Genomic DNA, 27,771 nt, shown 5'->3' with positions numbered 1-27,771 from the left:
ACTTAAGTTCTGCCGCTTACAGCACCATCTATTGATACAGTTTGAAACTTTTTTTCTTATGCCATAACGTTTCTCCTTTCTTCAAGTATATGCAGTTCAAATTTGTAGTCATTCTGACCAGTGGTTTCTTTGTACAGCATTTTAAAAGTGGGACTTTAATTGTAATCACCCTGTATATACACATAAAGGAATGTGGATAAATCGAACTCTTAAATTATGATACTTTGGAAAAATATATAAATTTTATTTATATTTGCTTTTTTTTTAAAAAAAATATTGTAACTTTTAATTTACATTTATTCTTCTGTAACGTTATACCGGTACTTTTAGTAACCTAATACTTGACTTATACAACTATATTTACTATTTTTCTTTTGTTGAAAAATCGTCCTTACAATACTGAACATAGAAACCATAGCTGATAATCATTTGTAAACTAATATGTGAAATAAAGTTTTTCATTGTGATCCAGTTTATCAAAACCACTACCTACATTGATATAATAGAGAAGAAAATAATACTACACTCACAATAGCATTCACGCACTTTATAATTCAGTTACCCGTAACAAGAATTTTCGAAGTGATAAAAAAAAAAAAGAATCAAAAGATTGCGATCTTGGCCAATAATTAGTTTTTAGATCAGGTGCCACAACATTTTTGAACGGCCCCTGATACTAGTTTTCGTATTTTCTACGGAATAAGCACATCATAATGAGTAAAGTGATAGTTTGGGTTCGGCTACACTACATGTAGTTCTCCAGATACAAAATAAGGCGAAAAAAGAAATTTTTGATTGAAATGTATTGGATCTTTTGATCCCAAAAAGACTAAACAAAGAGGTGACTGGACATCTGATACTGTTTCCATTTACATATTTCTCTATTAATGTGATTTGATGTTATGCATTTTGCTATATTTTAATCAGAAAAAGTACGTTTTTATTTTATCATAATTATTTCACTGAATTACAGGAACCAATTGCTGGTGAACAGTTCTGGCCAAAGACATGGGTAAGCTATATCGTATGTTAGCACGTTCTCCTTTCGTTTTGCATTTGAAATGTTTGCATAGTGTTCAGATTATTAAGAATATCACGGTGTTATATATCATATCACGATCATAGTATGTCATTCTAAGGTACTTAAGATGTGCGTTGCCCTGTTTGTCATACTTGCATTATTAATGTGGTAGAGAACATATTTGTTAGTGAAAGTTTTTTGTGATTCTGTTGCATCCTCAGTTTGTAACACTGAATGAAAAGTGTAAAGATTTTATTTAATATGCAATTTTGAAATTTGCAATAATCTGGCGTAGTTCAGTTTGAAAAAATATAACTGTTAGGTCTGCAATATACCATAGTATAGATCCCAGGAAATATCTTACGATTCGTTCTAGAGTCAAAATCTTAACATGTAAGGCATCAGATTGCATGTCGTTCCCTATGTTTCTCTTGTTTAGAACACCCTATATTTCGGAAAGAAAATTCATAAGATTTCAATTTAAGCTCCATCAGGTGAGAGAAAGTGAAAACAAATTTGTTTTCTCCCCGCTAGCAAGGATGCTGTTTGCACACTTACAGTATTAGTGCATACAAGGAGCATGCATTTTTATTTAATACAAAGTCAACACTGTATCACAACAGACATGCAAGGCAGAAGGCACTACAAAACATTACTGGCTGAGTATGCGTTGTGAAACCTGGCACATCTTCGTAGGATGTGAAACAGGTAAAATCTTCACGTGTATGGCACAAAAAGGGTAGGATTTAATACGAGATATGAAGTACCATTTTTGATAACATAGATCCTAATATATTTTCTAGGATTTATCCCATAGTGTAAAGCGGGCATTATTTTCGTGGTACTGCATGCAGAATATACATTTTTTTTTCATATTTGTATTCCTTTTATTTATTTCAACGTTCCTTTTATTTATTACGTAATTCTCATATTACATATGAACATGCAATAATACATGATTATATTATACTTTTTTGTATTAGGTTTACGGTACAAAATCGGAGCAACTTATTCCTGGCTATAAAAACGAGGACCAGCAACCGCCATTGACATTCGGCGATTTTTCTTCTGACGTAGGAATTAATGAGTACGATTTCCCTCAGTACGAATCTTTTACACCAGGATTAGAGTTTCCAGCGGGGAGTCGTGCCTTTCGACCCCGCCAATTTAATCGTCCGTCACCCAATGGACCAGGTGCCAACAATATTGCACCGAATGCTCCTCACTCGCAGGGACCCCAGTCTTACTTTGGAGGATTACCTGGAAGTCAACAACAACATCCCACGCCTGGTAATTATCCAGGTCCAGCACCCTCCAATCAGATGGGCCCTCCTCCTCAGTCTCAAGGTAAAGGCCAAATGGAACGTTCCTCACAAGTTGATCAACAAGGCTTTAAACCTAGACCTCCGAAAAAGCCATATCGTCCCCTTCCCTCAAATGGTAGACAACGACAACAGTCTTCTTCTGATGCTGGACAACAGAAAGGATTTCCTCCAGATGCTCAAAGTTCATCTCCAGGAGAAAAACAGATTCCTTTCCAACCTTCGCAAGTTTCCGAACAGCCGAGCAACAATGCGGTAAGTACACTTATTTCAGGTCTTATAGGATTTAATCAAAAACAATAAGAAAAAAGGGTTCCATAATCTATATCTTGAAACCCTTATTGAAAACGTCAGGAAACCAAGTGTACAAGTGAATGAATATTAATATATTAATAAGTAAATTCAGGTAAGAATATATAATACGGAAGTGTATGCTAAGTCTTAAAGTAAGTTGGAACATGGATGAAGGCCACTTCAAATGGCTAAAAAATTAAAGAAGGCACCTGACTTTGGATTTTTAAAATTTAATAGGACGAAAGCTCAAATGGTCAATGGTTTCTGAAATGTTTGCATGCGTGACTGACTAGATCGAGAATAACCCAAAGTGACTTATTTCTGCCCATAAGGTAATGTTAAATTTTTATTGGCAACTTTGAAAAAAATTATTTATTTTTGAGATCAACAAAAAACATTGATTATCAAGCTCAAGTGGTTTTAATTTAAAATACTCATTTACTAAACCAAAAAAGAAGTTGGGGCACTCTAACGTCAAGCAGAAGATAGTGAGACTTTTTACCAACATCTAAATGTTAATAATTAAAACAAATACAGTTTTAGCCACACTGGAAATGTCTGTGAAAATAAATTATATATATAAAAAACGCTCTATTTTTAAAAATCAATATCTGTTTCTTAAGGGTCTTCACTACAGCGATATTAAACTACTGCTAATTCTAGAGTTTTTCTGTAATATCTTCAAAACAAATAAAAATATTCGAAAAGCAGAAACGTAGTGAACTAGACAATACGATTTTGCATGTGATTTCTTTACCACAATTAACCTATCTGCTTTTGGTACGCCGCTATTTACAGAACCCGCAAAAAATGTTAAATCTACCTACGGTTGCAAATTGAAAGCAGATAAATGAGTTGTGATAACGGTATCACATGCAAAATCGTGTTGTCTAGTTCACTACGTTTCTACTTTTCGAATATTTTTATTTGTTTTGAAGATATTACAGAAAAAGTCTAAAATTAGGGGTAGTTTAATTTCGCTGTAGTCAAGATCCTTAACATAAAATAATTTCATCATCTTATATGTAAAATGTCTTGTTTTAATTTCACAATAGAAGAAAATATATATTTCTTCGCTTGTTTGCACATCACCAATCAGTGGTGTGAGAGTTTAAATCGCCGTTTGACCCCAAGGATGGAAAGGTGTTTCATTTTTCAAAATTCTTGACTCAAATTTCCAAAATATCCTCTTTAAGATGGAAATACTCCGATACGAATATGTTAAATATGATAGAATATCAAAAATTTTAATCTTTGGTAATCCACCCATGTTTAATAAATTTTATTTTAACTTAAGTTTGAAATGCACTGATTATTCAACATCAGAGTTCAACTATCTATGAAGATAATCTTCAAGAAAAATTCGTAGGTTGAAGTGTGTTTTTGTGTTTTTTCTAGAAAATGGTTATAATGAAAAAGATATCAATAAGGTCAAAATTCGGAGAAAACTCTGAAGGAAAAAGAAAAACAGAATTTATACCATAAAATAACCTGTTGAAATGATCTACTATGCTAGTGAAAACGTTATCTGATGCCACACTGTATAAATCCTACTTTTTTCGCCGATGATGTATAATAGGCATATAAAAATTCTATGGCATATATATTGCAATGTGAGGCAAATCTACATTTATTACTTTGAGCAACATAGTTCTAAGCCCACATATTATGTTGTACTTATGTGTATATCTATTGTAATTAACTTTTCATTGCTCAGTGCCCTTCGTAATTAACTTTCAGTAAATAGTTAATATTTAACATAATATACGCTCAAAAAAGAATATACATTGTATTTGAAGAACACAGTGTGAAGCCACATTATATTTTTAAAAATACTCAACTTGATCAAATCACTTTTCTTCTAATAAATCTTATTCACTAGCATAAGAAACATAATCTTTATGAATGGAAAGTAAATCTTCAATGTTACTTTCTTTGATTATATAACACAATCTTATTCTCGCACGTTTCCCGTAGCCGTTGTGGCTCAGTGGTAGAGCGTTCACCTCAGGTGCACAGGGTCTTTGGTTCGATCACATCTCGATCCAATTGAACTTTGTGGTGAACAAACACCACGTGCGTGGGTTTTTTCAGGGTTCTCCCGTTTCCACCCACTTTCCTTAATTCACTATTTTACTTTTTTCATCAAAGTCTTCTCCTTTAGCCTAACTGGCATAAAAGTGGAACGCAAAACCTTAAAAATTTCATCACAAACACCGTGTGCGTAGGTTTTCTCGAATTTCTCCCGTTTCTTTCCACTTTCTTCATTCCACTATTTCACTCATTTCTCATCATCGTCGTCTCCTTTAGCCTAACCGGCATAATCGTGGGACGTAAAAACTTAAAGACTTCATTTCATTTCCCATCTTTTCTGACACCTTTTGTACTAGCATTTACCATGTTGCTCCGATTTGTGCCACAGGTTTTTTCACGCAAAAATTTTCATGATGGGGCAATACGGATTTATAGCACTTGGGCTCTTACTTCTTAACATTTCTTGAAACTTCTTTCCAGCAATTAGAAGTATTTTAGATGGAGTTCCACAGTTCATTTTCATCAAAGTTTAGCTTAGCATTATCTTGCCCGGAGCCCTTCAATTACACAAGAATGATTGTACAGAATACAATTCCTTGTATAATGATATTCGCAGTCAATGTGTTTGAAACGCAAGCTGAAACAAAAGAAATAAAACACGAATGGAATACCAACAATTAAAAAAAAAGACAAGATAGACTTCTACAAGTTATTCCATTTCAAACATTGCATTGCAAAAGTCACTAGGCTGGGTTTTGGGATACCATGTTACCGACTGAAACGACGTGTCGACACTTTTGGACTCTGCTCGATTACCTGTCGTATGGTCTGCATAGTTTCTTGCCGCGTCGTTGGCCAGCCAGAACATTTCTCGTTATCAATACTTCCAGTTCGCTGGAATTTTGACCAAACCTCTAATGGTTATTCGCGTGGGGGCTTTTCTATTGTAACTTCAGCAAAATAGTTGTTAAACCTTAGCAAATGACAGTCCATTGTGTATTTTAAGACGTCTATTCATTGTCTCCTCAGATTACCTGCAAAAAATAGACAAAAATTAGCGATTTTCCAGAAATGGTTACGGACTTCTTGGGCAACCTGCATTTACATTGCACTTTATAAGATTACAAGATGCATGTGGTAATTTTATAAATATTTTCAGAGGAAAAAATTCCAGTTTTGGATTTATTCTCAAGAAATTGTATTTAGGATAAATACCAAAACGGTTTCTTAACCATATTTTGTAACTACTAGGCATACAATACGTAAATCATACTTAGGGTTGCCATATGTCTGTATTTTGTACGGACTGGTTTGTATTTTTGGGCCTGTGTCCGTTTCCGTATCGTACAAAGCATGAAATAGGAAAATGTCCATATTTGACAGTTTTGGAGCTTCCCGAAAATTTACGAGTCGGGAATCGCTAAACTCTTGGGAGAAAAGAATTGTGTTTTCATCATATATTTTAGTTAGTATTAATAAAGTAGGTTATGTTTTTAAAAAGTGTATCGTTGTTCATTCCATTCTTTGTTTAGATTTAATATATGTAATTCAATTGCATGATTCATTAAATTTATGTTAACGAAAAAGAAACGAAACATGTTAGTTTGCAATAGTGTTTTAAGTATTACAGTAAACAATTGTGTGATAACCTAAAAAGAGAATTTTTAGGTAAGAAATTTCAAAATATTTATTCTGTGTTTGAGCGCCGTACCTTTGATGAGTCGTCACTTTAAGGCTTGTCCGTATTTTGGATAAAAAAAATTACGGCAACTCTAATCATATTACATCTATTTATTTTTTGTTTAGAATTTCGTACCGGATCAAGATGGCAAATCCAAAAACATTACAAGTAAGTATTGTATTAATTGTTGGCTGTATATTAATAAGATATTGTTTAGAATATTGTTCAAGTCTACTAGTGTTTAATGGACCAACAACTAAGTGTTAGAATAGGAGAGGAAATGACAGAGTAGAGTGCAAATGGAAGACAAGTTTGATAGGAATGCTATCTCTCGCCTACATTATTTAATATCTATCTATAAGAGAAAGTGAAAAAGAGCCTACAAAATGAAGACGACATTACAGTCGGAGATAGAATGATTAGGTGTTTACGGTTTGCACATGATATGGCGTTTGTTGCAGAATCTGAAGACAAAATCAATAATATGTTAGAAAACTTCAGGAAGGGCTGTGAAGAATATGGGATGAAAATAATTGTTAGAAAGACAAAAGTCATGGTGAGCGGAACGAAGGGGTTGGTGTATTCTGTAGAAGTAGGTGGGGAGAATTTAGAACAGGTGACAAGTTTTTGATACCTGGGTAGTATTATTAGTAATGATATGAAATGTGAAAGTGAAATAAAAAAAGGGTAGGAATGGCGGAAGAAGCCTGTAGGAGGAAGAAAATACTATTTTTTGGGACCTTGAATAAAGAGTTGAGAAAAAGACTCATAAAATGCTTCGTGTGGAGTATTGTATTGTATGGATCAGAAACATTGACATTACCCCAAAATGATGAAAAACGACTGGAAGTTTTAGAAATGTGGGTGTACAGAAATAGGATAGTGGGGAAAACGAATGAGAGAGTGTTAGAAATGGTGGGGGGAAAACAATTTTAAATATTAAGAAGAGGAAGAGAAACTGGTTGGAAGATTGGCTAAGAAGGAACTGTATCATGAGGGACGTGCTAGAGGGTCTGGTGTTAGGACAGAGAAAAGCAAAGAAGACTACAGTTAATGGATGATATCGAAACAGAAAAGTCGTTGGTGAAGACGGAGAGGTTAGCTGAAGACGGTGGAGCATAGAAGCTTCTCAGTTGCAACAACTGACCTGCCAATAATGGCAGAATACCTATAATGATGATGATGAAAATATATCGAAAGAGAAGGCGTAGGCCTATACAAATCAATAGATCTTATTGAGCAAAAAATGATCTCCATGAGTGTAAAATATCATGCGTAGTTTCCGAGAAAGTTTATGCTACCCAACTACGAGTGAGTACATGGGTATCAACCCGACAAAATCGTGGGGACACAGTCTAACTGTCAGAGAATCTACTGTATAAATTTCCTTTATTTATATCCAAAGTTAAGAATTTCTAAACTACTATTATTATTATTTATTAACTTATTTAGTTATTAGGGGCCGCGGTGGCTCAGTGGTAGAGCGTTCACCTCTGGTGCTAGGGGTCTTGGGTTCAAACCCTGCTCCCGCCAAGTGAACTTTGTGGTGGACAAACACCGTGTGCGTGGGTTTTCTCGGGGTTCTCCCGTTTCCTCCCACTTTCTTCATTCCACCATTTCATTCATTACTCATTATCACCGTCTCCTTTAGCCTAACCGTGGGCATAACCGTGGGACGTAAAACTCAAAATTTCATTTCATTTTTTTATTTAGTTATTACTTTTCTCTTCAAATTTCAGTATTACTAGGCGCATCCAGAAAGTAACTTTCCCACGAATTCCATAGCTAGGAAACCGTATGTTGCGCGAAGCGACTGGACACTTGAGAGGGTAAGGTCTTACACATGTAGTGCTCTCAGTACCGTCGAGGCAGTGGTTGAAGATGGACTTTTCTATTCCACCCTAATTCGCGTGTGAAATGCGAGCAGTGATAAAGTTTTTGAATGCACAGGGCATAGCACCGATTGAAATCCATCGTCAGCTGTCCCAGATCTATGGGCCTAACGTAATGGGCAAGCAGATGGTGCGTTGCTCGTGTCGACAATTTGCACTCAAGGAATCTCCCTTTCCGAAGACCCGTTTGTTAACATATATCTACGAGGGTGTCTCAGAGCTGAAATAAGAATCGCACTTGACTTCACATAACCTCCTGACACCCCGCGTAGAGCCGGCGCTACAAAACATAACGACATTTGGATATCTCGAGCTTTGGTGAGTTGAAACCTTTTGTAGGATAATTTCTTCACTTCAAATTTTGCTTTGGCAAACAAACAATAGCAGAAGCGCCATATGTTGTACAATTGGACAGCAGTTAAGATTCCTCCTGCTTCATGTACTCGATTTCCTCTGGGCGTCAGGAGGATAATACAGTAATTCTAAGAATAATGTATTAAGAATACTCATACCACGACTCAATTTGTTTTGTTTAAAGCTTCAGTCTTGCTACTGCAAAGAGACTAGACCAAGAATTGATTTTCGTCTTGTGGACTTTTCTAGTCATGCTCATTTTCTATAAATGTGGTTCCGAATTCAATCACCAACACTCTTTTGTCTCGAACAAAATGCCATTAGTACTCGAGTTCCACTTTAAGCAGGACCTCGGTTTACTATGGTGTAGGTACTCAAAACGGAAATTAACTTCAAAGTAATCAGTTAATATTTTGTTGTCATATTTGTATTTTTCAGGTTCTTTAGGCTACACAGAACAACTTTGGGGCATAAAACTCAATAAAACAAATAACAAAGTTATTGTATACAATCACGTTGTTTTATTTTTTTGGTAATCCTGCTAGAATTACGAAAGTCACTCCATACGTACTTTGTTTTACTAATAAGCAGATAACTAATACTTTGAAAGTGAAAAAGTTCTCTCAGAGCACTAGTTCGACAGGCATTATTTACAAACATAATACTTAGGTACTTGTAACTTAACTTAGGAATATAACCCAGGAAAATTAGACAAGCATTGGAACAACTTCCAAAAAAGTTCCCAACAAGCTGGACTTTTGTGGAGACCTATATTTTGATGACTTCAACGCATCCTGAAAAGCATCCTTGATATAAGCTGAGGGTTTTTTTTAGGGGAAAAGGTAGAATTCTATTTTTTAATTATCTCGAAAATTATGAATTCCTTGAAGGAAGTGTTTATGAAGAAAGTTGTAGCTTATAAAATCCAGAAAATAAAAAACGTTCCTTACACTTTCTTTCTCATAGAACCAATCGTTCCGAACATATAGATTTAGTTATATCTGAACAGAAACAAGATGAGGTTTTCAAGTTGATACTGGAAAATATCTGGAAAAATAAGCATTGAACAGGAAAAAATATATTAGAGATAAAAGTTAATACTCTGGAGGGGAAAATTTATCTGTAATCAAATTAGCCCGCTCCCGTACTCCGCATAAAATACATCTATTATAGCCTTCCCTGGTTCATTTCAATTATTCTCGGAAAGAAACAAAAATGTAGTTAAATAATCGAAAATGTAACAAGTATCATAAAGATAGTGCATTTACATTATATGCAGATTTCAGTCACATGTTCTCTACTCATTCTGAAATCTGATTTTCAGTCATTCTTGTTTGGTTCGAAATTCTTTAACTGATATAGATAAATAAACATACTATACACCAAAATGTGTATTATTTTATCCTCTTTATTTGAATGAACTACTTCAGCGAGTACAGAGTCTGTACTTACTGAATTTTGCCAGAGAAACCGAACGTTCTGCACAAAATAATAAAATTGCATAGTTGAAAAATTCAGACCTACTGAACAAAAATAGCTAGACAAATATATTCAATGCCGCAACTGGGGAAGGAGCAATAGGGGCACATGCCCGGAGCGTGTTGTTAGAGGGCGTCTAAAAGAGCAATATATACATGAATTGGTGGCCCCGAATTTTATGTTTGCCCCCAGGTGACACAAATCTTATTTGCGAGCCAGAACAACTTTTCTTTTCTTTCTTTTCTTTTCTTTTCTTTTTCTTTCTTTTTTTTTTACATATCATTACACACATTGTATACTGCTTTTGCTTGTTTTAAAGTTATGGGGACAAATTGAAAATAGGCGAAAAATTTTTAATATGGAGGCCGAAACTCGAGTTAGAGGGCTTCTAGTATAAAGGTAAACAAGGAGCTTCTGTCACTTTTTCACCCACCACCTTCGAACATAAATAAGTCACGTAACGCGTACCTGGAAGGTCAAAAATTGTCCCCATCAGAATCGACAACTTTCTGCCAACGTTCTGGAAGACCATAAATTCCATTGCGGTAGAATTTGGTGGAACATGAAACGAAGAAGGTATCAAGTACATTTGAACCTCTACTAGGGATTTGAACTGGCGGCCTCTAAGATGATTGTCCAAGGAATGAAACAGGTGATACTCGGATGGTGCAATGCCCGGCGGGAGTATGGCGGATGCAATACTGTTTCCCATCCAAGGCCTAGAATGGCGTCCCGGGTCATCCTAGCCACGTGGTGCTTAGCGTTGTTCTGTAACAGGACAAACCCTTTGCGATTCAGAAGTGCTCTCTTCAGAGTTTTGACTTTTCAATTTTTCTTAAACACTGCTCAACTGCTGACAGTAGACAGTTGCATTGATGCTCTGACCAGCTGGTAGCAGTCCTCAATGCAGGAAGCCTCAAGCAGTCCACCAAACATACAGGAGGACCTTCTGGTGCAGTGCTAGTTTCTGCTGTTTTGGAACCAGTTCATGGGATGCTAACCAATGATGTCGGCGCCATAGAGCTTCATACAGGATCCACTTCACATTACATGTCAACACCCTGTCCAGAAATGACTCCTTCCTCAGACGATACAGCAAAGAAACACACATGTGTGCTTGCGTTGCCTTCTGGTTCGGAGTCAAATGTGGGACCCATCGACCCAACTTGTAATGCTTGCCAAGTTGATGGAGGTACTTTCTAATGGTTTCTTCACTTACACTGAATTGTAGTTCCAGTTCCTCAAATGTCTGGCCGCTGTTCGCCTCAATTGCTGCATGAAGATGTTCATTTTGTGCATGTGTTGTCCTTCCAGCACGTGGTGCGTCTTCGAGTGTTTCGTCACCGTCCTTTAACTTACTAAACCACCGCTGCACTGTCCGCGAAATCACGACACCCTCACCAAAGGTCTGGCGTATCTTCTGTCTCGCTGCAGCAGCGTTTGACCCCAGTTTGAACTCGTACAGCATATACGCCCTTATGATGCTCTGTGGAAGTCCCGCGTTCACTCTGTTCTTACGAAAGTTCACGGTGTAACTGAATTGGCACAACCAGGTAGTATGTTGGATATATCCACATCAACAACTGACCTTCGTCTCATCTCCATTCGCATTCAACTCATGGTGTGAGGGCCAATTTTACAGAGACCTGCACAAAAAGCGACAGAACTTTCTTGATTACCCTTCTATAGTGGTAAGAAGATAAAATAATACAATTTTTGGAAAGTTCCTTGCTTTCATTATTTTTCTTTTTTCCTTTTTTGTATTTTTTCCGCATAAGTACTGCACTATATCCTGTATCACCTCCTCTCTTCAGGTAGCAGAGACGTAAACCTCGATGAACAAATAGAAGCAGTAGTGAAGGATTTAATGAAAACTATCGGAGAAGTTGTATCTGTTGATCCATATGGAAGACTCTATAATGATCCTGAAGCAAGCAAGTAAGTGTAACGCAGACAACAGTTATAAGATACTCTGTAATGAATACGAAATTCGTCTTGCATTTACAATGAATATTCAAGGGAACGCCGTGTTTGTTAAATATTAGGATATCATTGAAAAAAAATGTGTGAAGCCAAGAGCCAGTATAATCACTCTTTAGAACAGGAAACCAAATAATTCTCCTTCCAGTTTGATGCTGGGATATAAAGTATTCTTTTAGGTTTGAATATAAGAAAATCGTATTTTCTACATGTTCAATCATAGGAGAATTATGAATTACAAACTACATATTAAGAATGCTTTAAGTGATTAGGCCTATCTCTCATAGATTAAAAAAATACTAAATAGGAAATTGAAAATTAGGAAGCATGTGTAAAGAGGTACACGATATTTAGAATTAGATTTGCGAATACTATGTGTTTATCCTGAGTTAATCACACACGTCAACTAACACGAGGTAGAATTTTTTATGTCCGAATTGTGAGTATAGAAATCAGAACGTATTTGTATTTTAGATCTCTGTATATGGAAAACAATGCTAGGATTGAAGGAAAGTAATTCTATTTACTAATTTTACCTCAGAAGTAGCAGCTAGTCCGCATGTGGAATCTCCGGGGCACACGTCAACACATACTGAGGAAGGCATCAAGTTCTTAAGGCAATCATTCTACCGACTTTACTGGACGTCTGATTATAATTTCCTATATTTATGCCTGTCAACTCAGCTACTCACATTGGTTCAGGTCTGTTTTACAGAGCATTCGAAATCGATCATGTTACTCTCCATTTCTTAAGTAGATTTTGAATTGTTAACTTGACGGAAATTTAATGATTGAAGAACTTACCAGTGAACATATTTTGTCCCCTTTATCGAACGCGTCTACACTTAAAATTTTAATAAAGGTATCTTTTCTTGAATTGAACACGACATACCTAACTCCGAAAACGTACATGCGACCACAACACAGTAACTGAGGAGTTTGATATAAGGGCGTAAGTGAGTTTATGCCCTTTTTTGCATCAAACGCATTTATGGCTTTTGCCATGCTTGTTTAGCCTCCTGGTAACATTTCAATTCAATAACGGAATAAAATGCTGCATTATATTGTTTTATGTAAGAAAAAAACACTACTTACATTTTCAACATTGTTTTTCTCCAAATGCGTATTTCAGACTTACGCCCTTATTGCTTCAAGCTTCTCAATTGTAAGCACTGACAAGAGTAAAACTATAAAATCAAGTTGTTAACATGGAGTGTCTTTGTGACTCCACCTAATGTCGTATATGTAGTTTGTCTGATGCACTACTGTAATATCTATTCGGTAGAGAATATAATAGTTCATGATTTAACCCTTCAGCAAATTTATTTTACAAAAATATTACAAAACTTTCTTTGTATGTATATACAAAGTTAATATATCAGTGTTTCCTGATCACAAGTAAAGGTGAAGGAAGGGATATTTTTGCACGGAAAACTTTCAGCCCATGGCAGCTTCCAGGGCGTCTTTAGCAATTTCAGGATACGGTACTTTGGTTACCTCCTTAGCTCATGGCAGCGACAATAGATTTAGGTTGTAGTTAGGAATTCCCTTAGGTTGTGGCAGCCACCAGGCATTTGGACAAGGTAATACTCCTTCGGCCAGGGCGACCTCAGGAGCAAGTTCACTTTATGCGGCCAGCGGTCTACTCATACGTCGGTCCTTTTCAGGTCCATTTTTATAGGTGATTTCTCGGTGGTTTATACCTCTTCGGGCTCCGTCGTGCTGGAATTATATCTTCCTGTTCACTTCATGTATATCGTCTGCCTGTATTAATGATTGAAAACAATAGTACGTGTTGTATGGATATTACATGTGTTCACACTGAAAAGTGGGGATCCTTACTAGTGATGAGCAAATGCAAGACCAAGACCAAGACCGGGGTGGTCTTGGTCTTGGTCTTGGTCTTGCACTGGAATCCTTGGTCTCGGTCTTGGTCTTGGTCTTGCACACCCAGTTTTGGTCTTGGTCTTGGTCTTGCTTGCAAGAGTCTTGCAAGTCTTGCTTTTAAGAAATCTTATGCTTTTCATAGGTAAATTTTACTCTGGATATAAGGGGTAATAAATTCTACAATGCACCAATAGTAACGGAAATACAGTGTATGTTTCTAAATGTAATATAGTTTACCTTCTTGTAATATGATGATAGTGTACAACGTAGATGATGACCTTTATTTGTTTTAATGGGTGCCCACGCTTCACTACTTATAAGATAAATCACAACGTTTAGTAATCTTTTTATATTTTTTAACAGATCCAACACTTCACTGGTTCCCAAACTGGGGAGACTACTCGTGAAACTCAAGACGGCACAGATTATTGAAATACCGTGAATTGCAAAATTATTTTTACACTCTAAAGGCGTCATATTTTTATTTTGAACTGTTTTCATGGTTTAGCTAATCCTTGTATTAAACAAACTTCCAATTAAATATTGAGATTTTGTTTTACTGATTCCAATATGTACTCTATGGGGCAAAAACATTTACATTACGCAAAAGCAATTAAAAATTGCAGGCTTTCGGAACGTGGGCATGGAAAAAGAAAGAAGAGAATTCGGTGTGTTGAACGGAAACCGAATGAGAAGGTGTTAAAAATATTAGCAGTAGGGGAAAAAAGAAGAATTTTAGATATTGTTAAGAGGAGGAAGAGGAACTGGTTGGGATATTGGGTGAGGAGAAACTGTATTATGAGAGATGTGCTAGAGGATATGCTGGAAGGAAAGAGAGGGAGAGAGTGAAAGAGACTGTAATTAAAGAAAGATATTAAAACAAAATTGCTACGTCAAGACGAAGAGACTAGCTGAGGATCACTGTACATCGAAGCTTCTCAGTTGCAACAAGTAACCTGCCAATAATGGCAGAATAGCTACGATGATTATTATTATATGTTCAGCAATATTGACCAAAAAAAATATTATTATAATAAAACTTCTTAACACTTTAGAATAATTTGGGTGAAAACAACTCAACTGTCTGTGTTTTCTGTAAATTCAATTTATATAAACACTTTTGACCTACAGTATATTAGAAATACAAAATAACGGCATCAAACTCCACGTTATTTGAAATCACTGTACAAAATCATTCTTACTTGTGAATATGAATTACTAGCATTAATAACCCACTTCATTGGGTTAATTTAATAAAATATATGTTTCATTAGTCAGTTAGTTTTTACTATTACTAAAGCGCTCTCTGATATCGGTCATTTTCGATGATTTCTCTCCCCTCCTCCTCTCCAAGTTACGGGACTGAATTTGGATTTAAACGGCATCAGAAGTGTCACTGTTCATCTCAGAGATCCCCAAAAAATATGGATCCGGCACTAATATCGGTCATTTTCAATAACTTTATATATATATCTCATCCCCCCATGTTGCGAGGCACGGCATCGAAAGTGTCACTATTCATCTCGATGATTTCGAAAACCATGGATTCGACATTGATAATGGTCATGATCATTTTTATATATCTCCTTCCTCCCCCTCCCCCAACTTGCGATGTTGAATTTGCATTTAAATGGGATCGGAAGTATCTCAGTTCACCTTGGCAACCCCGAAGACTATGGATTCGACACTAACATTTTGTCATTTCCGATCATTTTTATGTATCTCCTCCTCTCCTAAGTTAAGGGGCTGAATTTGGTCGTAAACGGTATTGGAGGTGTCAGTATTCAACTCAGCAACCTCGAAAACTATGGATTCGTCACTAACATTCGTCATTTTCGACCATTTTATATGCCGGTATATATCCCCTCCCCCCAAGCTACGGGGTTGAATTTGGATTTAAACAGCATCGGAAGTGTCACTGTTTATCTCAGCCACCCCTAAACTATAGATTCCATTCTAATATCGGTCATTTTCGATCGGTCGCGTGGTTCAAGAGATTAGGAGTCACAAACATAATTATTTTCAATTTTATAATATAGATTTATTGTTGTAGTATAATGTCATATTGCTCAATCCTCGATGTGACGTACACCTAAGGAGGCTAAAAGTTATAATGATAAACAATTATTCAACGTAAAAGCATGCACCCATGAAATCCTTTCGGGGAATGACTTTCGGTCACATGCACATGCAAGTTTTTGTCCATGTCATAAAAATGTTATTTCGATATTAATTTTATGAGCACGCATTAAAAATTTCCAACGGATGCTTGAGTCTCGGAGCCAAGGCCATACCCATGTAGTCGGAATCTGTGTGTACAGAATTACCGATGTTCAATATTACATTTCTCTTTAGTTTTGGAAGAAGAACGCTTCGAAATGAAATGTAGTATCTACTTTAACGTCCCATTATTACGCACCAAGGCTAAGGGAGACAGTGATGATAAGAAATGACTGAAATGGTGGAATGAAGAAAGTTGAGAAAACGGAAAAACAACGAGAAAACCCACGCACACAGTGTTTGTCCACCATAAAATCTCATATGGCGCAAGATGACACCTGGGTGGCTTGAAAACGAACAATATCTACAGAACACGCGAACAACCAGTTCAGGAAACGACATACTGTAGCTATATGCTACAGGGGCAGATCGACTCACACGGATTGCATAAACTACTGGAAATACATTCACTGGAGTCAAGAATTTCAAGTAAAAGATGTAATGACTTTTTCCCCTTTTTTACATTCTATAAAAACATTCAAGTAGTACCGGTACTTGTGCAAGACTCTTGCGCAAGAGTCTTGGTCTTGGTCTTGCACCCCTTGGTCTTGGTCTTGCATGCAAGACTCTTGCAAAAACTGCAAGACCAAGACTCTTGCGCTCATCACTAATCCTTACAATATAAAATTTATATAAAATATACATTTTGTATACTAATAGGGGCAGGACTATTTTTTCATTCTGCACTCTAGTTAAATCCATATATACCCCAGTATTAAAGTAGCAGTACTAGCAGGGATCTTTATATCAATATTATGAACAGGTAAAATTTTGTTTTTTTAGCGATACAAATTTCTATAACTTGCTCCTACATGAATAAAATGGCGTTTTATTCGTTGTTACAGGTATCAATTAGAATTCTCGAATTCTGAGCCAAACTATTTTATGAAACACACTTTGGATGTGCTAGAGAGAACACGGATGATTACCATGTTCTACCATAACGGAAGGAATGTACCAGTACAATTTTCTTACAAGAAAGAGGTAGTATATATGTATATACATGTTCTTTACTATTTTTTGTGGTATAATTGGAGGTTCGAAAGGTGAGTGAAATAAACGAATATAGCCACAAATATTCCTGAAATTTCCTTGAAACATTGCATTTCACATGCAAGTTCTTGAATGGTTCTATACTAGACATACCTTTGGTTTCTTTCGAGAATCACTTATACCGATATCTCAGCGTAGCGCTATCTTCTATTGACACTTCAATGCAGTTGCATACTATTCTAATCTACAGTATATTGATTTCATTCCTAAAACTTTTCTGTTTCTTTAAATCACCAATGACTCCCTTACCTTTGTTGCCCTTGTTGACCAACTTCCTGAGGCTTTAGGGTCAAAATAATAGTACCTCTAGATAAGGCTTGATGAGTACTTCCTATTACACTCATTGATCAACGTCTACCTTCTGGAGCCCTTGGCAATGGAACTGTGAATACCTGTAAACCCCGTGCCCTTCACACTTACATAATAAATCTTTACATGTAAGATATTGCTTACATTATTCAAGGAAAGGCATGTGTTATTTTACAATCTTAATCTCGTGGCAGTCTAGATACATATTAGGTCTATTTTAGAATAAAATTTATCACTGGATTGACTACTTATGAGCCTCTCTCATTAACATCTACGCTTCCCTGCTATGAGTCCTTTTCTCATTAACATTTACGCTTTCCTGCTATGAAATACGACCGTCATCTTTCTCAATGTCACTCATATCATCAATGAAGATAATTTGGACTTACTCACTCTCAGATTTTCGTAGACCATAATAAATATAAAATGTATCTTTTATGCAGAATACATAGATTCATAAGCACGAGGCCTAACACAATTGACTGTTCAAAGTGTATCCAGATTGTGAACAAATCTAAATTCAAAAGTTATGCCATTTCTACTAAAATAATTATGATTCATGAAAGAAGAGTACAAAACATGTAACTAACACTAGGATATGCGCTTGTAACCTTCACTTCTTATGTAACAGACTGTGGATTTTCAAACCAATTTAGCGTTTAGGTATAAAACGAAACTAATAAGAAATTTTGGCAAAACCAAAGATGGATTACAACTAATTCCAAGAGGAGTCAAATCAGCCTGCAATACATGATTTTTTAAATACAAAAATAGACAATATTACAATAGAAAAGTAACAAAAGTAATCATTACAGGAAACGAACAATGTAAAAATCAGAGTCTTCAAGAAATGTTTTATCCTGTAAAGAAATTCAAATTTGAACATGCGGGCAGACAATAGACCTCTCCTATGGTATTTGTAGAGTTAAAAGTAATTCCATGTTTGCCAAGTTTGCTCATACCTGACAAGAAGATTGAAAGTCATGTCTCTTCCATAAGCTTCAATAGGTCATAGCCGCTTCATAAGGGTCATTCAAGAGATCAAGGGTCATTCATATTGCCATTGCTCCTTTACACACTTTTCATGCTTAAGTGTGTAAAGAGAAACAACTCTAAAGCAATTTCCAACTAGGTATTGGGATCGTGTGAAAATTACAGTTAACAGTTATTATATTGAATTATATTGTTGACGCAGGAATCCCATTTATATTGTGGATGTGTATAAAAGTTTGGAAGAAGCATTACAAAACCCAAAGTTTTTTACTACATAATTTTGTACTTAGTAATGAAAATAAGTTCTTCACCTTCAACTCTACTTTTACTTTCCTTTTACATTTCCCTTATTTTCTCTTTTTTGCTTTAATTACACTTTCACTTTATTTATACAGAGTGTCTCAAAAGTCCCCTGACATAACTGTTTTTACCAGAGTTAGAATAAAATGTAAGAGGAGAAACCGTCTCCAAATACAATGTTTGAATCTAAAGTGAAGAAATTTTTTAAATCGGTCTAGGCGTTTGGGCTGTACATTTTTTATGTGCCCAATGTTAAATGAAAATGCAATGTTGCCGTTTACCTGGGGCTGGGGGAGGGAAGGACGGGACGGGAGGTGGACAAATTTTGTAAGAATATGATGAATGGGGGCATGTTTGAAATGAGGGATGACCATCGACACGTTAACATTAACAGACATTAACTTCATTCACTTACGTTGTGGGTCCAGGTAAATGACAACGTTTCATTTTATTTTAACATTGGGAACATAAAGAGTGTACAGCCCAAACAGCTCGTCCGATTTAAAAAATTCCTTCACTTTAGATTGAAAATATCATATTTGGAGACGGTTTCCCCTCTTACATTTTGTTGTAACTCTGATAATAACAGAATCAAGCTATCTTAGTTGACTTTTGAGACACTCTGTACTTTTAGCTTTACTTACACTTTTATCCTTGACTTTCTCTACAATTTGACCTTGCTTTAAGTTTCGTCTTCATTGTTACGTTTGCATTTATTTTTGCGATTTCACATTCACTTTCTTTCACTTATACCTGTGTTTTCTTTAACCTCAACTATTATGCTTTTAAATTTATTTATTGTTTTATTTTTACTTTCCCAAGGGCACACTTTAGTTGCCAATTTGGAAGGATCCCGAAGGGTTCCCTCTGCCAGTAGGGATGACAGGGTCTTAACTCCAACCATCTCATTTTACGAAGAGTATACCATACATTACCGACAACAAAGGGAGATGTAGTTCGTCTGCCAAGCACAGTATGAAAGAAGCACATGATATCTATTTTCTATCTATATAAATAAAACTAAAAGTGATTATGTTTATGACTTAATAACTCTTGAACCACCAGACCGATCTCGATTAAATTTTCAACGTAGATAAAGTTCGGGCCTGGGATAGTCTTTATCATTTCATTTTGACGGTGAAGCTTAGGGGAGGGGGAGGAGGGATACACACACACACACACACACACACACATGTGTGTGTGTGTGTGTATAATGATCGATATCAGAGTGCTTTAGTAATATAAAAAAGTGAGTAACGGAAACTATTATTATTTTTTCTTATTTTAACCGAGCGAAACAGGTAATTGACACTAGTGTTTTCTAAACCTATTTTGCTCCAAATGTTTTAGTATATGAAAACAGAAAAGTAAAAGACTGTTAATTGGATTTCCCTAATTATAAATCAGCACAACCTGGCGGCCAGTCTGCGAGTATAGGCCTAATTGATTTTACATCCACGAAAAATTCACAATCCACCATGTCTACTTAAGATTGAATTTTTTTCTTTGGTCCTTTCATGCTCACAACTGACCCTGAAGACGACAACAATGTGTAGTTTACAAACGGAGGATAACGTAACATTGTACTACTTGATTGATCTCTCAAAAACACCAATTTGAAATCATTTCATGTTGTGTTTCTATGTAACTATATTCGATTTCTTATTGAAGTCCCTAATTCTTTTATATTTTCCTTGCAGTTTACAGCAAACGACATATTTGAATGGCAAGTAAGCAGAACTATGCTATGTAGCAAGCAATATTCATTCCGGGTGTACATTCCATGTGATTACGATCCTGATTCACTTGAAAGCACTGATATCTATTTGGGAAGCCACAGAGTCTTTGAGTCCACTGATACTAAAACGGAACCGAAATTTACGATTAGTTTCGAGGCTGAAGTTCCGCCCAACACAACAGCTCAGGTAACATTATTGAATAATTTATAGTCTTCAACCAATATAGAATTATTGTTATAAGATAAGACAACTGATAGAAATGAAATTCCTATAGTCTGATGTTCAAAGATATGCACAATTCTTCCTTTAGCATCTCATTGAAATGTATGGTGTATTTTACTTCCAGACTTCTGAACCGTAAATACTAAGAATCTTTTGGCCCTATCTATTCATGTACCTGTCTATTGCTTCTGGTTTCAATATCTGAACCTCATAGTACGCAAAGTCTAACCATATAAGGCGTCTATCTGTCATCTAAATTTCTGTAAATTTTAACTAAGTTTTCTCATGATTCTGCATATTTTGTTGAAGACTCCAGGAAAAGAAATACAAAAATTTAACAGAAAAAGAAATAATGATGTTTTACACAAGTGATAACTAGTAACTTATTACTCAAGTGATAACTAGTTTACTATTGTGTACTTACATTGTATATGACTAAATTTATATTCAAAAGAAACATATTTTTGTTCTTCATATTGGATTTTATACATGTCTTCTTTATGCTTTTTCACTTGCAAATCTATGAATGACTGAGTCAGTATCTAGTCTCTTAAGTTGTGCAGCTTCAGTATTGCAGCTTCCTGATTGGTATTTCGAAGATTGTTCTTCTTTATCTTCAATTTAGAAAGTAAACGAAATTATGTTGCTGGTATTTTTAGAAAAAAGTTGTGGTAAATTGATGCTATGTACGAATAATTCACTATTTTAAGTTCTAACAATTCACTGATTATTTTTTATGTACGTATCTTCTAATGGAACAAGTTGAAGAGAATAAGCATCGACAAAATGATTTGGATTTTTTTGGGGGGGTGTTTCTGTGCAGCTGAAACAGTTTCTCATCATTTTCATTACAAAATTTACTGGGGCCTAAAGGATGAAATCAGGGGCGCCATTTTAGACTTCGCTTGAGGGAGACAAAAGCAAGAAAGACATAAGACTTTCATGTTTTGTACTAATATATTAGTAGACAATCTATTAAAGTATATGTATTTCTCAAACTCTTGGGGAGGGGCAATTGCCCCTTCTTGCCCCCCTAAATGACGCCCCTGGATGAAATAAGTTTATGTCTGCTAATGTTCTTTCAAATTCATGCGATATTTAATGTACAACAATGTCCATAATCATGTTGAATATTGATACCTGGAAAATAGTTTCAGCATCAACTAATCTTTTCTCTTTTGCGAATTCGTCAAAAGGTTTTTTGAGCAATGGAACACGTTTGTCCTTAAATTTTAGTTCAATACCCCATTTACTAAGAAGTTGCTTTGCATATGTTTTCTTGCAGTTTTAAAGTGATTTGCAGCAAAATCCAAGTCAGTCATTACGTTACGATCCGCTCAGGAGAGTAATACTCCCGGAAGTACGTTTTTTCGCGCGCTACTCTAGCCAGCTGTTTTACGCGCTATCCTAGCCAGTTGTTTTAGGTTGGTCACAAAATCTATATCATGGAGTACAAGGGGAACAAAACGAGCCTTATATCATGGAGTACAAGGGGAACAAAACGAGCCCTGCGGGGATTCTAACCCGTTCCTACTACTACTACTACTTATCTGCACACAAGTAAGTAAATCACATTTTTGAGTATTATTTTCATATTATTTTAATTTAAAAAGTGTTATAAAAATGTAAAAAAAAACTTTCCTCGAGCCGGGTTTGAACTCACGCCAAAAGAGTTTTCGCTACTAGCATATAGCGCTAGCCCACGAGGACCGACAACCATTGTTTTATTTCTGCTACTTGAATGCAACGTGGCAAGACATAGATAACGCCAACCAATCAGAACTGTGTTTTTCGTTCCTACTTCCGGGAGCATTACTCTCCTGAGCTAGTCCTATTGCGTTCGTACTTCCTTAATGGCAACAAGTATAGCGTCAAGCTGTTCACACAAATTACAAGACAAAACACAAATTCAAAGCTTTGTCACTTCTTAAGCAAACGGAAAGAATCTTCTCTTTCTTGTTTTCCATTACTTTTAAAGTCAACATCAATTATTGATTTCCTAATGTCACTTTATAATTGCTTAGTTACAAACAAATAACTGTAACGACTAGTCCAACGTATGGGATTAAGTTTCTTCAGCATGACTATCGATTCATTGGTGAAAGACTGAAGAAAACCCTATCGGCTTACGCTGAACTCAAAACATACATAAGTTTCTTGAAAAGCAAACAATAATCGCAGTTCCTTAAGACACTTTACTACATCGTTAATTACTAGATGCAAATTGTAGTAATAATCAACATATATTTCTCTACATTGCATGCGATGGTACGCCTCAACTTCCATGTCACATATACTTGTAGGAATACACAGGACGTGAATTAACTTTCTAACGTAACACGTAACTATGACCGGGTATTTTGAAATAGGCCTTTTCATTTGATGGAACCTTATATCAGTACTTAGTTTAATTGTTTTACGTTCTAACTTAAAAATGATTAATAACAACACGTTCGATAACAATATACCGTAACTTTATCTAAAAATATTAGGGTAAAAAGCGTTAATTTTACTGTTTCTGATCTCTTTACAGTACGATATTGAAGTAATATCGCGAGAGACTCTGTGGCCATTCTCTGTTGATATTTACATCCAGGGTTTTGTGATTATTTGCTTCTCTAAGCCACTCAACGACAGCAAGTGCTGGGGATGGCCCATCCATAGATTCGCAGGGAACGGCTTTGTACAGGAAGGAAATAAACTAAAGTGAGTTATCCATTTTGTTTTTCATTAAACTCTAACTTTAGAAATACAGGGTTTTCATAAAGTCTGGACGGATTTAATTTGCTTATAATTTTCATAAAAATGCTCATAATGAAATCAAATAAAGTGCAAACGGTAGCGAAAGGATTAAATTTTTAGTTGGCAACACTGTTAGATAAGCGGCAACTCTGAACACGTTGAGAGAGGGAGAGGGAGGGCAAGGGTCAGTTTCTTACCAAATTCCATCCATTGTTGTTTTCATTGTTGTTTCAATGTTGACTGTTAAAAGTAAGTTGTTAGCTGTATTGGTGTGTGTGTCTTTTAAAGAAATAAATAAATGAAAAACTCCTCTGAGAAGATTATTTTTTTACCGTATCAAAGATGGCATCGGTGAAAGAGAAAGCGCAATGTGTTCTGTGGTACGCAGAGCTAAAATCACCAATTCTGGTGCGTCGAAAGTACACCAAAGAGTTCAAAAAGCCGGCACCGACTGAGATAGCAATCCGAAAGTGGCATGCTAAGTTCTTGGAGACATGAAGCGTCCTGGACCGTCCTCGAAGTGGGAAGCCGCCAACATCGCCTGCAACAGTGAGCAGGGTAAGGGAAAGCATCATCAACAGCCCACAGAAGTCGATTCCTAGACGGTCCAGTTGGAGGTGTGGCGGTGAATGAACTGAGCTGGTGCAGATTACAGGTAAAAATTTAATCCTTCCGCTACCGTTTGCACTTTATTTGATTTCAATATGAGCATTTTTATGTAAATTATAAGCGAATTAAATCCGTCCAGACTTTATGAAAACCCTGTATAATATACATTACTGATAGGAGTTTGTGTACTACTGTTAGAAACATGCATGTCACTTTAGGGTTGTGTGTGTGTTTTAGTATTATGTGTGTCAGTGTCAGGATTATGTGTGTCAGCGTTAGAATTGTGTGTATCAGTGTTAGGATTATATTTGCCAGTGTTACGAGGAGGCAAGCAACAATAGGTGCAATTTGCTACGTAACTGTAGACTAGTTACTTGTACGAAAAAGGATCAAAACCTAAAGCTACAAAGAAGGTACTTAATTAGTTTTGTCTGTTATAGAGGAACGAGGAGTGTGCAGTAATTTTAACACATGGAGTTGGCAACTGTGTAGAGTTTCAGCCACTCGCCACCTACGGCAGCAGTCGTAGGTAAACATAAATGCCAACTTGTGGATAATAGTCTCGCGAAAAAGTCCGCTCAGTAATTCGATTTCTGTGCGCGAAACATGTAACCATGGCTGAAATTCATCGACTGCTGGTAGAGGTTTACAGAGATACTACTGTATCGTCAGTATATCGCAGAATGGTGTTGAAAGTTTGCAGCTGGTAGAGAAAATGTCATCGACGAGGAAAGGAGTGGTCGACCCAACACAGCGTCAATAGATTTGATCACAGCTTGCGTGGAGGAGTTGATTGAGGAGAAGGACTACGTTACGGCATCTGATGGCAGAATTGGGAATGTTGTTCGGCAGCACTTAAGAGCTGTCGCTTCGCTTCAGACGAGGAGGTGAAATACTTCGTGACAACGTGGCTGAACACGCAAGGAAATTTTTTTTTTCCAAGAGAGGTATATTCAAACTCATGCCACAATGCAACAAGTGCTTCAACCGATATGGAGACTATGGCGAAAAATAACATACTGTAGTATGTAGTATCTGTTGGCTGTATTGGTTGTATGAAGTAATATATACACGTTTCACTGCAGGCTTTGTAAACTTACTTTCTGATCACCCGTTGTATATCTAAGGGATGTCGAGGCCAAGGGAATGAAATTCAATAAGCAAAGTTGTGAGCAAAACACAGCGAAATTAAAATACCGCTAATTTTACAGTAATGATGTGATATCTTCAAATAGATAAAAGATAATCGAAATGCGGAACAAGAGCGCCCTAGGCAATATTATTTGACATGAGATACCGTTATTACGACTCACTTATCTTCTTTCGATTCCCACCCATTTTGAAAATCAACATTTATTTTCGCGTTTCAAAATGGCTGCAAACGCAAAGCTACTAAGTGACTCGTGATAACGGTACCTCATGCAGAATAATATTGTCTAGGGTGCTCTTGTTTCACATTTTGATAATCCTTTATCTATTTGAAGATATCACATAATTACTGTAAAATTAGCGGTATTTTAATTTCGCTGTGATAAGGCCTCTTAAGTAGATGGGAAAGCTAACACTACTCTTTATACTGTACAAGTTATTAATAATATCTGGACAGGAGTATTTTAAGCCCTGAAAGGAGCTTCAGGTTGTGATCTTAAAGATAAAATATGTGCAAAACGAACAAATGTGGATTTGATTCTCTGGGACAGAGAATGTGCACTGTAACACATAAAATAATTTAAAAAAATATTCCCATAGAATAAAAACTAATCTTATTAGCAACAAACAACAACACTTTTTATTGAAATAAAAATTTATTTTTATCGATTTTATCGAAAACTTTGCGCTAGAATTTGACCCCAAAGTTTAGTTCTATGTTAATTCGATTCTTATGTGTCTCATGTTTGCATAATACTAAAGTTTAAGTGTTTGAAATACTTTTCGCCTATATCTCATTAATCGTGCATTATACTGTCAGATTAATAGTGTCATAATGAAAATCTGAATGAAGGATATTCTCTATTACCAGTTTCATCTTGATTCAATGTGGTTATCATCAATTTTAGATTAAGAAACAAATAGTTTTCTAGATTTCTCAAATACTTTAATTTACTCCTACCCATATACTTTTGTTTAGCACAATGGCATCCATCCTTTGATATATGATAGAAGAATTTAAGAAATACTTCGTCGACTTTGGTAGAGTATGAACTAGTTTTGTTAGGAAATATTGCATCAGTCATAGTATACGCGGGGTATGTGACAAGCATAACAAAATGTTCCTAATAGGCAAAAACATCATAAAAGTGGAATCATATTTATAGTTTACCTTTAAAGTCGAAGTAAAGCAGAGGCATCGTTTCGCACTCTCTGGGATGGACAATTATCCCTTCCCCTGAGTTTGAGTTTTATAAATATTTTAATCAATAGGATAATAATATATCAATGAAAAATGGGAAAATCTACTTACATCGTGGAATCTTGCCAATCTCTCGCAAAACAAAATCTCAAATGTAGCTGCTAACTAAAACATTAGGTTTACTGACGTTAGTGAGACTTATAATGTTAGTGTAATAATTATGTTTATTATAAGGCATTTTTACGCTTCTTTACAACTATTCTAGACATATTTTATAACATGATGTATAATTGCAGGTTCTGTTGTTTTCTTTCCTGCTGTGCTTTCATATCACAGCTCTGCCGAATTAACCTGGCGTGAGCTCATGTGGTTCGCATCCCACTTAAGCTGGAGGTTCATGTCTCACACAGCATCGTTCTCAAAAGGATGTTAAGCTCTATAATCCAATGCAATGTATCTGGACAAAGCAGTATATTGCTGACACCTATTTAACGATGTAAGTTCCTGTAGAATGCATTTTTTTTCTGTCTAATACAATCACATTGTAAATGGTGCAACTTGGTAAGTTGAATTGGATGAGACATGGATCTACATCTTAATGGGGTCCTACCAGAAATCGAATCTGGGTCTTCCGCATGCAAGACGCGTACTCTTATCAGAGAGCTCAAGAAATGACACAATCACAACTATTTTCGTCATGTTAGTGAGTATCTCCTTAATTTGCTTCGTCCGTTGAAGAAACAATGTTCTGTGCGAGCATTTGCTCTTTCTTGAGGACTACTGTATACCAAGTTACACTAAATCTATTTGATACCTTCCCTCTGTTGATTCATATCCTCTCCTCTTGCTGTCTTATTGTTTCCCTCGCTGCGAGATTAAAATCGACTACTGAAGTCAAATATTGTCAGTGTCTTCTAGCGTCAAGAAACCAGATACACAAAGGAAGAGTGTCCTACTTGTTCATAGTTCTATGATTATAAGGTAGATTCATTGTCTGTAAATATTCTTTATTTCAGATTCGAGTTTTGGGGAATATTCCATGGGTCTCTGGGTTTCAAGAAAAGCGTGTACGAAACATTTTACGAATTTAATATTCCTGGGTTGAGAGCGACAGATAAGTGGAAAGAAGTGATGCCGCCTATTACGAGAAATAGAACTGAAATTAAGGATCACGGTATAGCAACGAGGCCAGTTCCTGTCCCGGACGTAACTATTTGACAGAAACCATTG

The 27,771-nt window shown here is 36.0% G+C and overlaps 1 protein-coding gene across 1 annotated transcript; it reads left to right on the top strand.

The window, feature by feature from the left end:
* The first annotated feature begins 889 nt into the window (after positions 1-889).
* LOC145662218 (uncharacterized) lies at positions 890-27,771 on the top strand. Its single transcript, XM_081727552.1, has 8 exons — positions 890-1,012; positions 2,005-2,598; positions 6,478-6,520; positions 11,892-12,015; positions 17,070-17,208; positions 20,580-20,804; positions 23,374-23,546; positions 27,558-27,771. Exons 2-8 carry the CDS (start codon positions 2,344-2,346, stop codon positions 27,757-27,759), a joined length of 1,161 nt encoding a protein of 386 aa, XP_081583678.1. The 5' UTR covers positions 890-1,012; positions 2,005-2,343; the 3' UTR covers positions 27,760-27,771.

Source organism: Thermobia domestica, chromosome 10 (genome assembly GCF_964235325.1).
Source record: "Thermobia domestica chromosome 10, izTheDome1.hap1.1, whole genome shotgun sequence".
In the NCBI taxonomy this organism is placed as follows: Eukaryota; Metazoa; Arthropoda; class Insecta; order Zygentoma; family Lepismatidae; genus Thermobia; species Thermobia domestica.
The sequence above is the reverse complement of the archived record's forward strand: the minus strand, read 5'-3'. Positions and strand labels throughout refer to the sequence as shown.

Coding starts and splice junctions, on each gene's coding strand:
- LOC145662218 (XM_081727552.1), top strand. CDS start 2,344: ATGGGCCCTCCTCCTCAGTCTCAAGGTAAAGGCCAAATGGAACGTTCC. Junction 12,016..17,069: donor AATGATCCTGAAGCAAGCAA/GTAAGTGTAACG, acceptor TCGTTGTTACAG/GTATCAATTAGAATTCTCGA. Junction 20,805..23,373: donor CGCCCAACACAACAGCTCAG/GTAACATTATTG, acceptor ATCTCTTTACAG/TACGATATTGAAGTAATATC.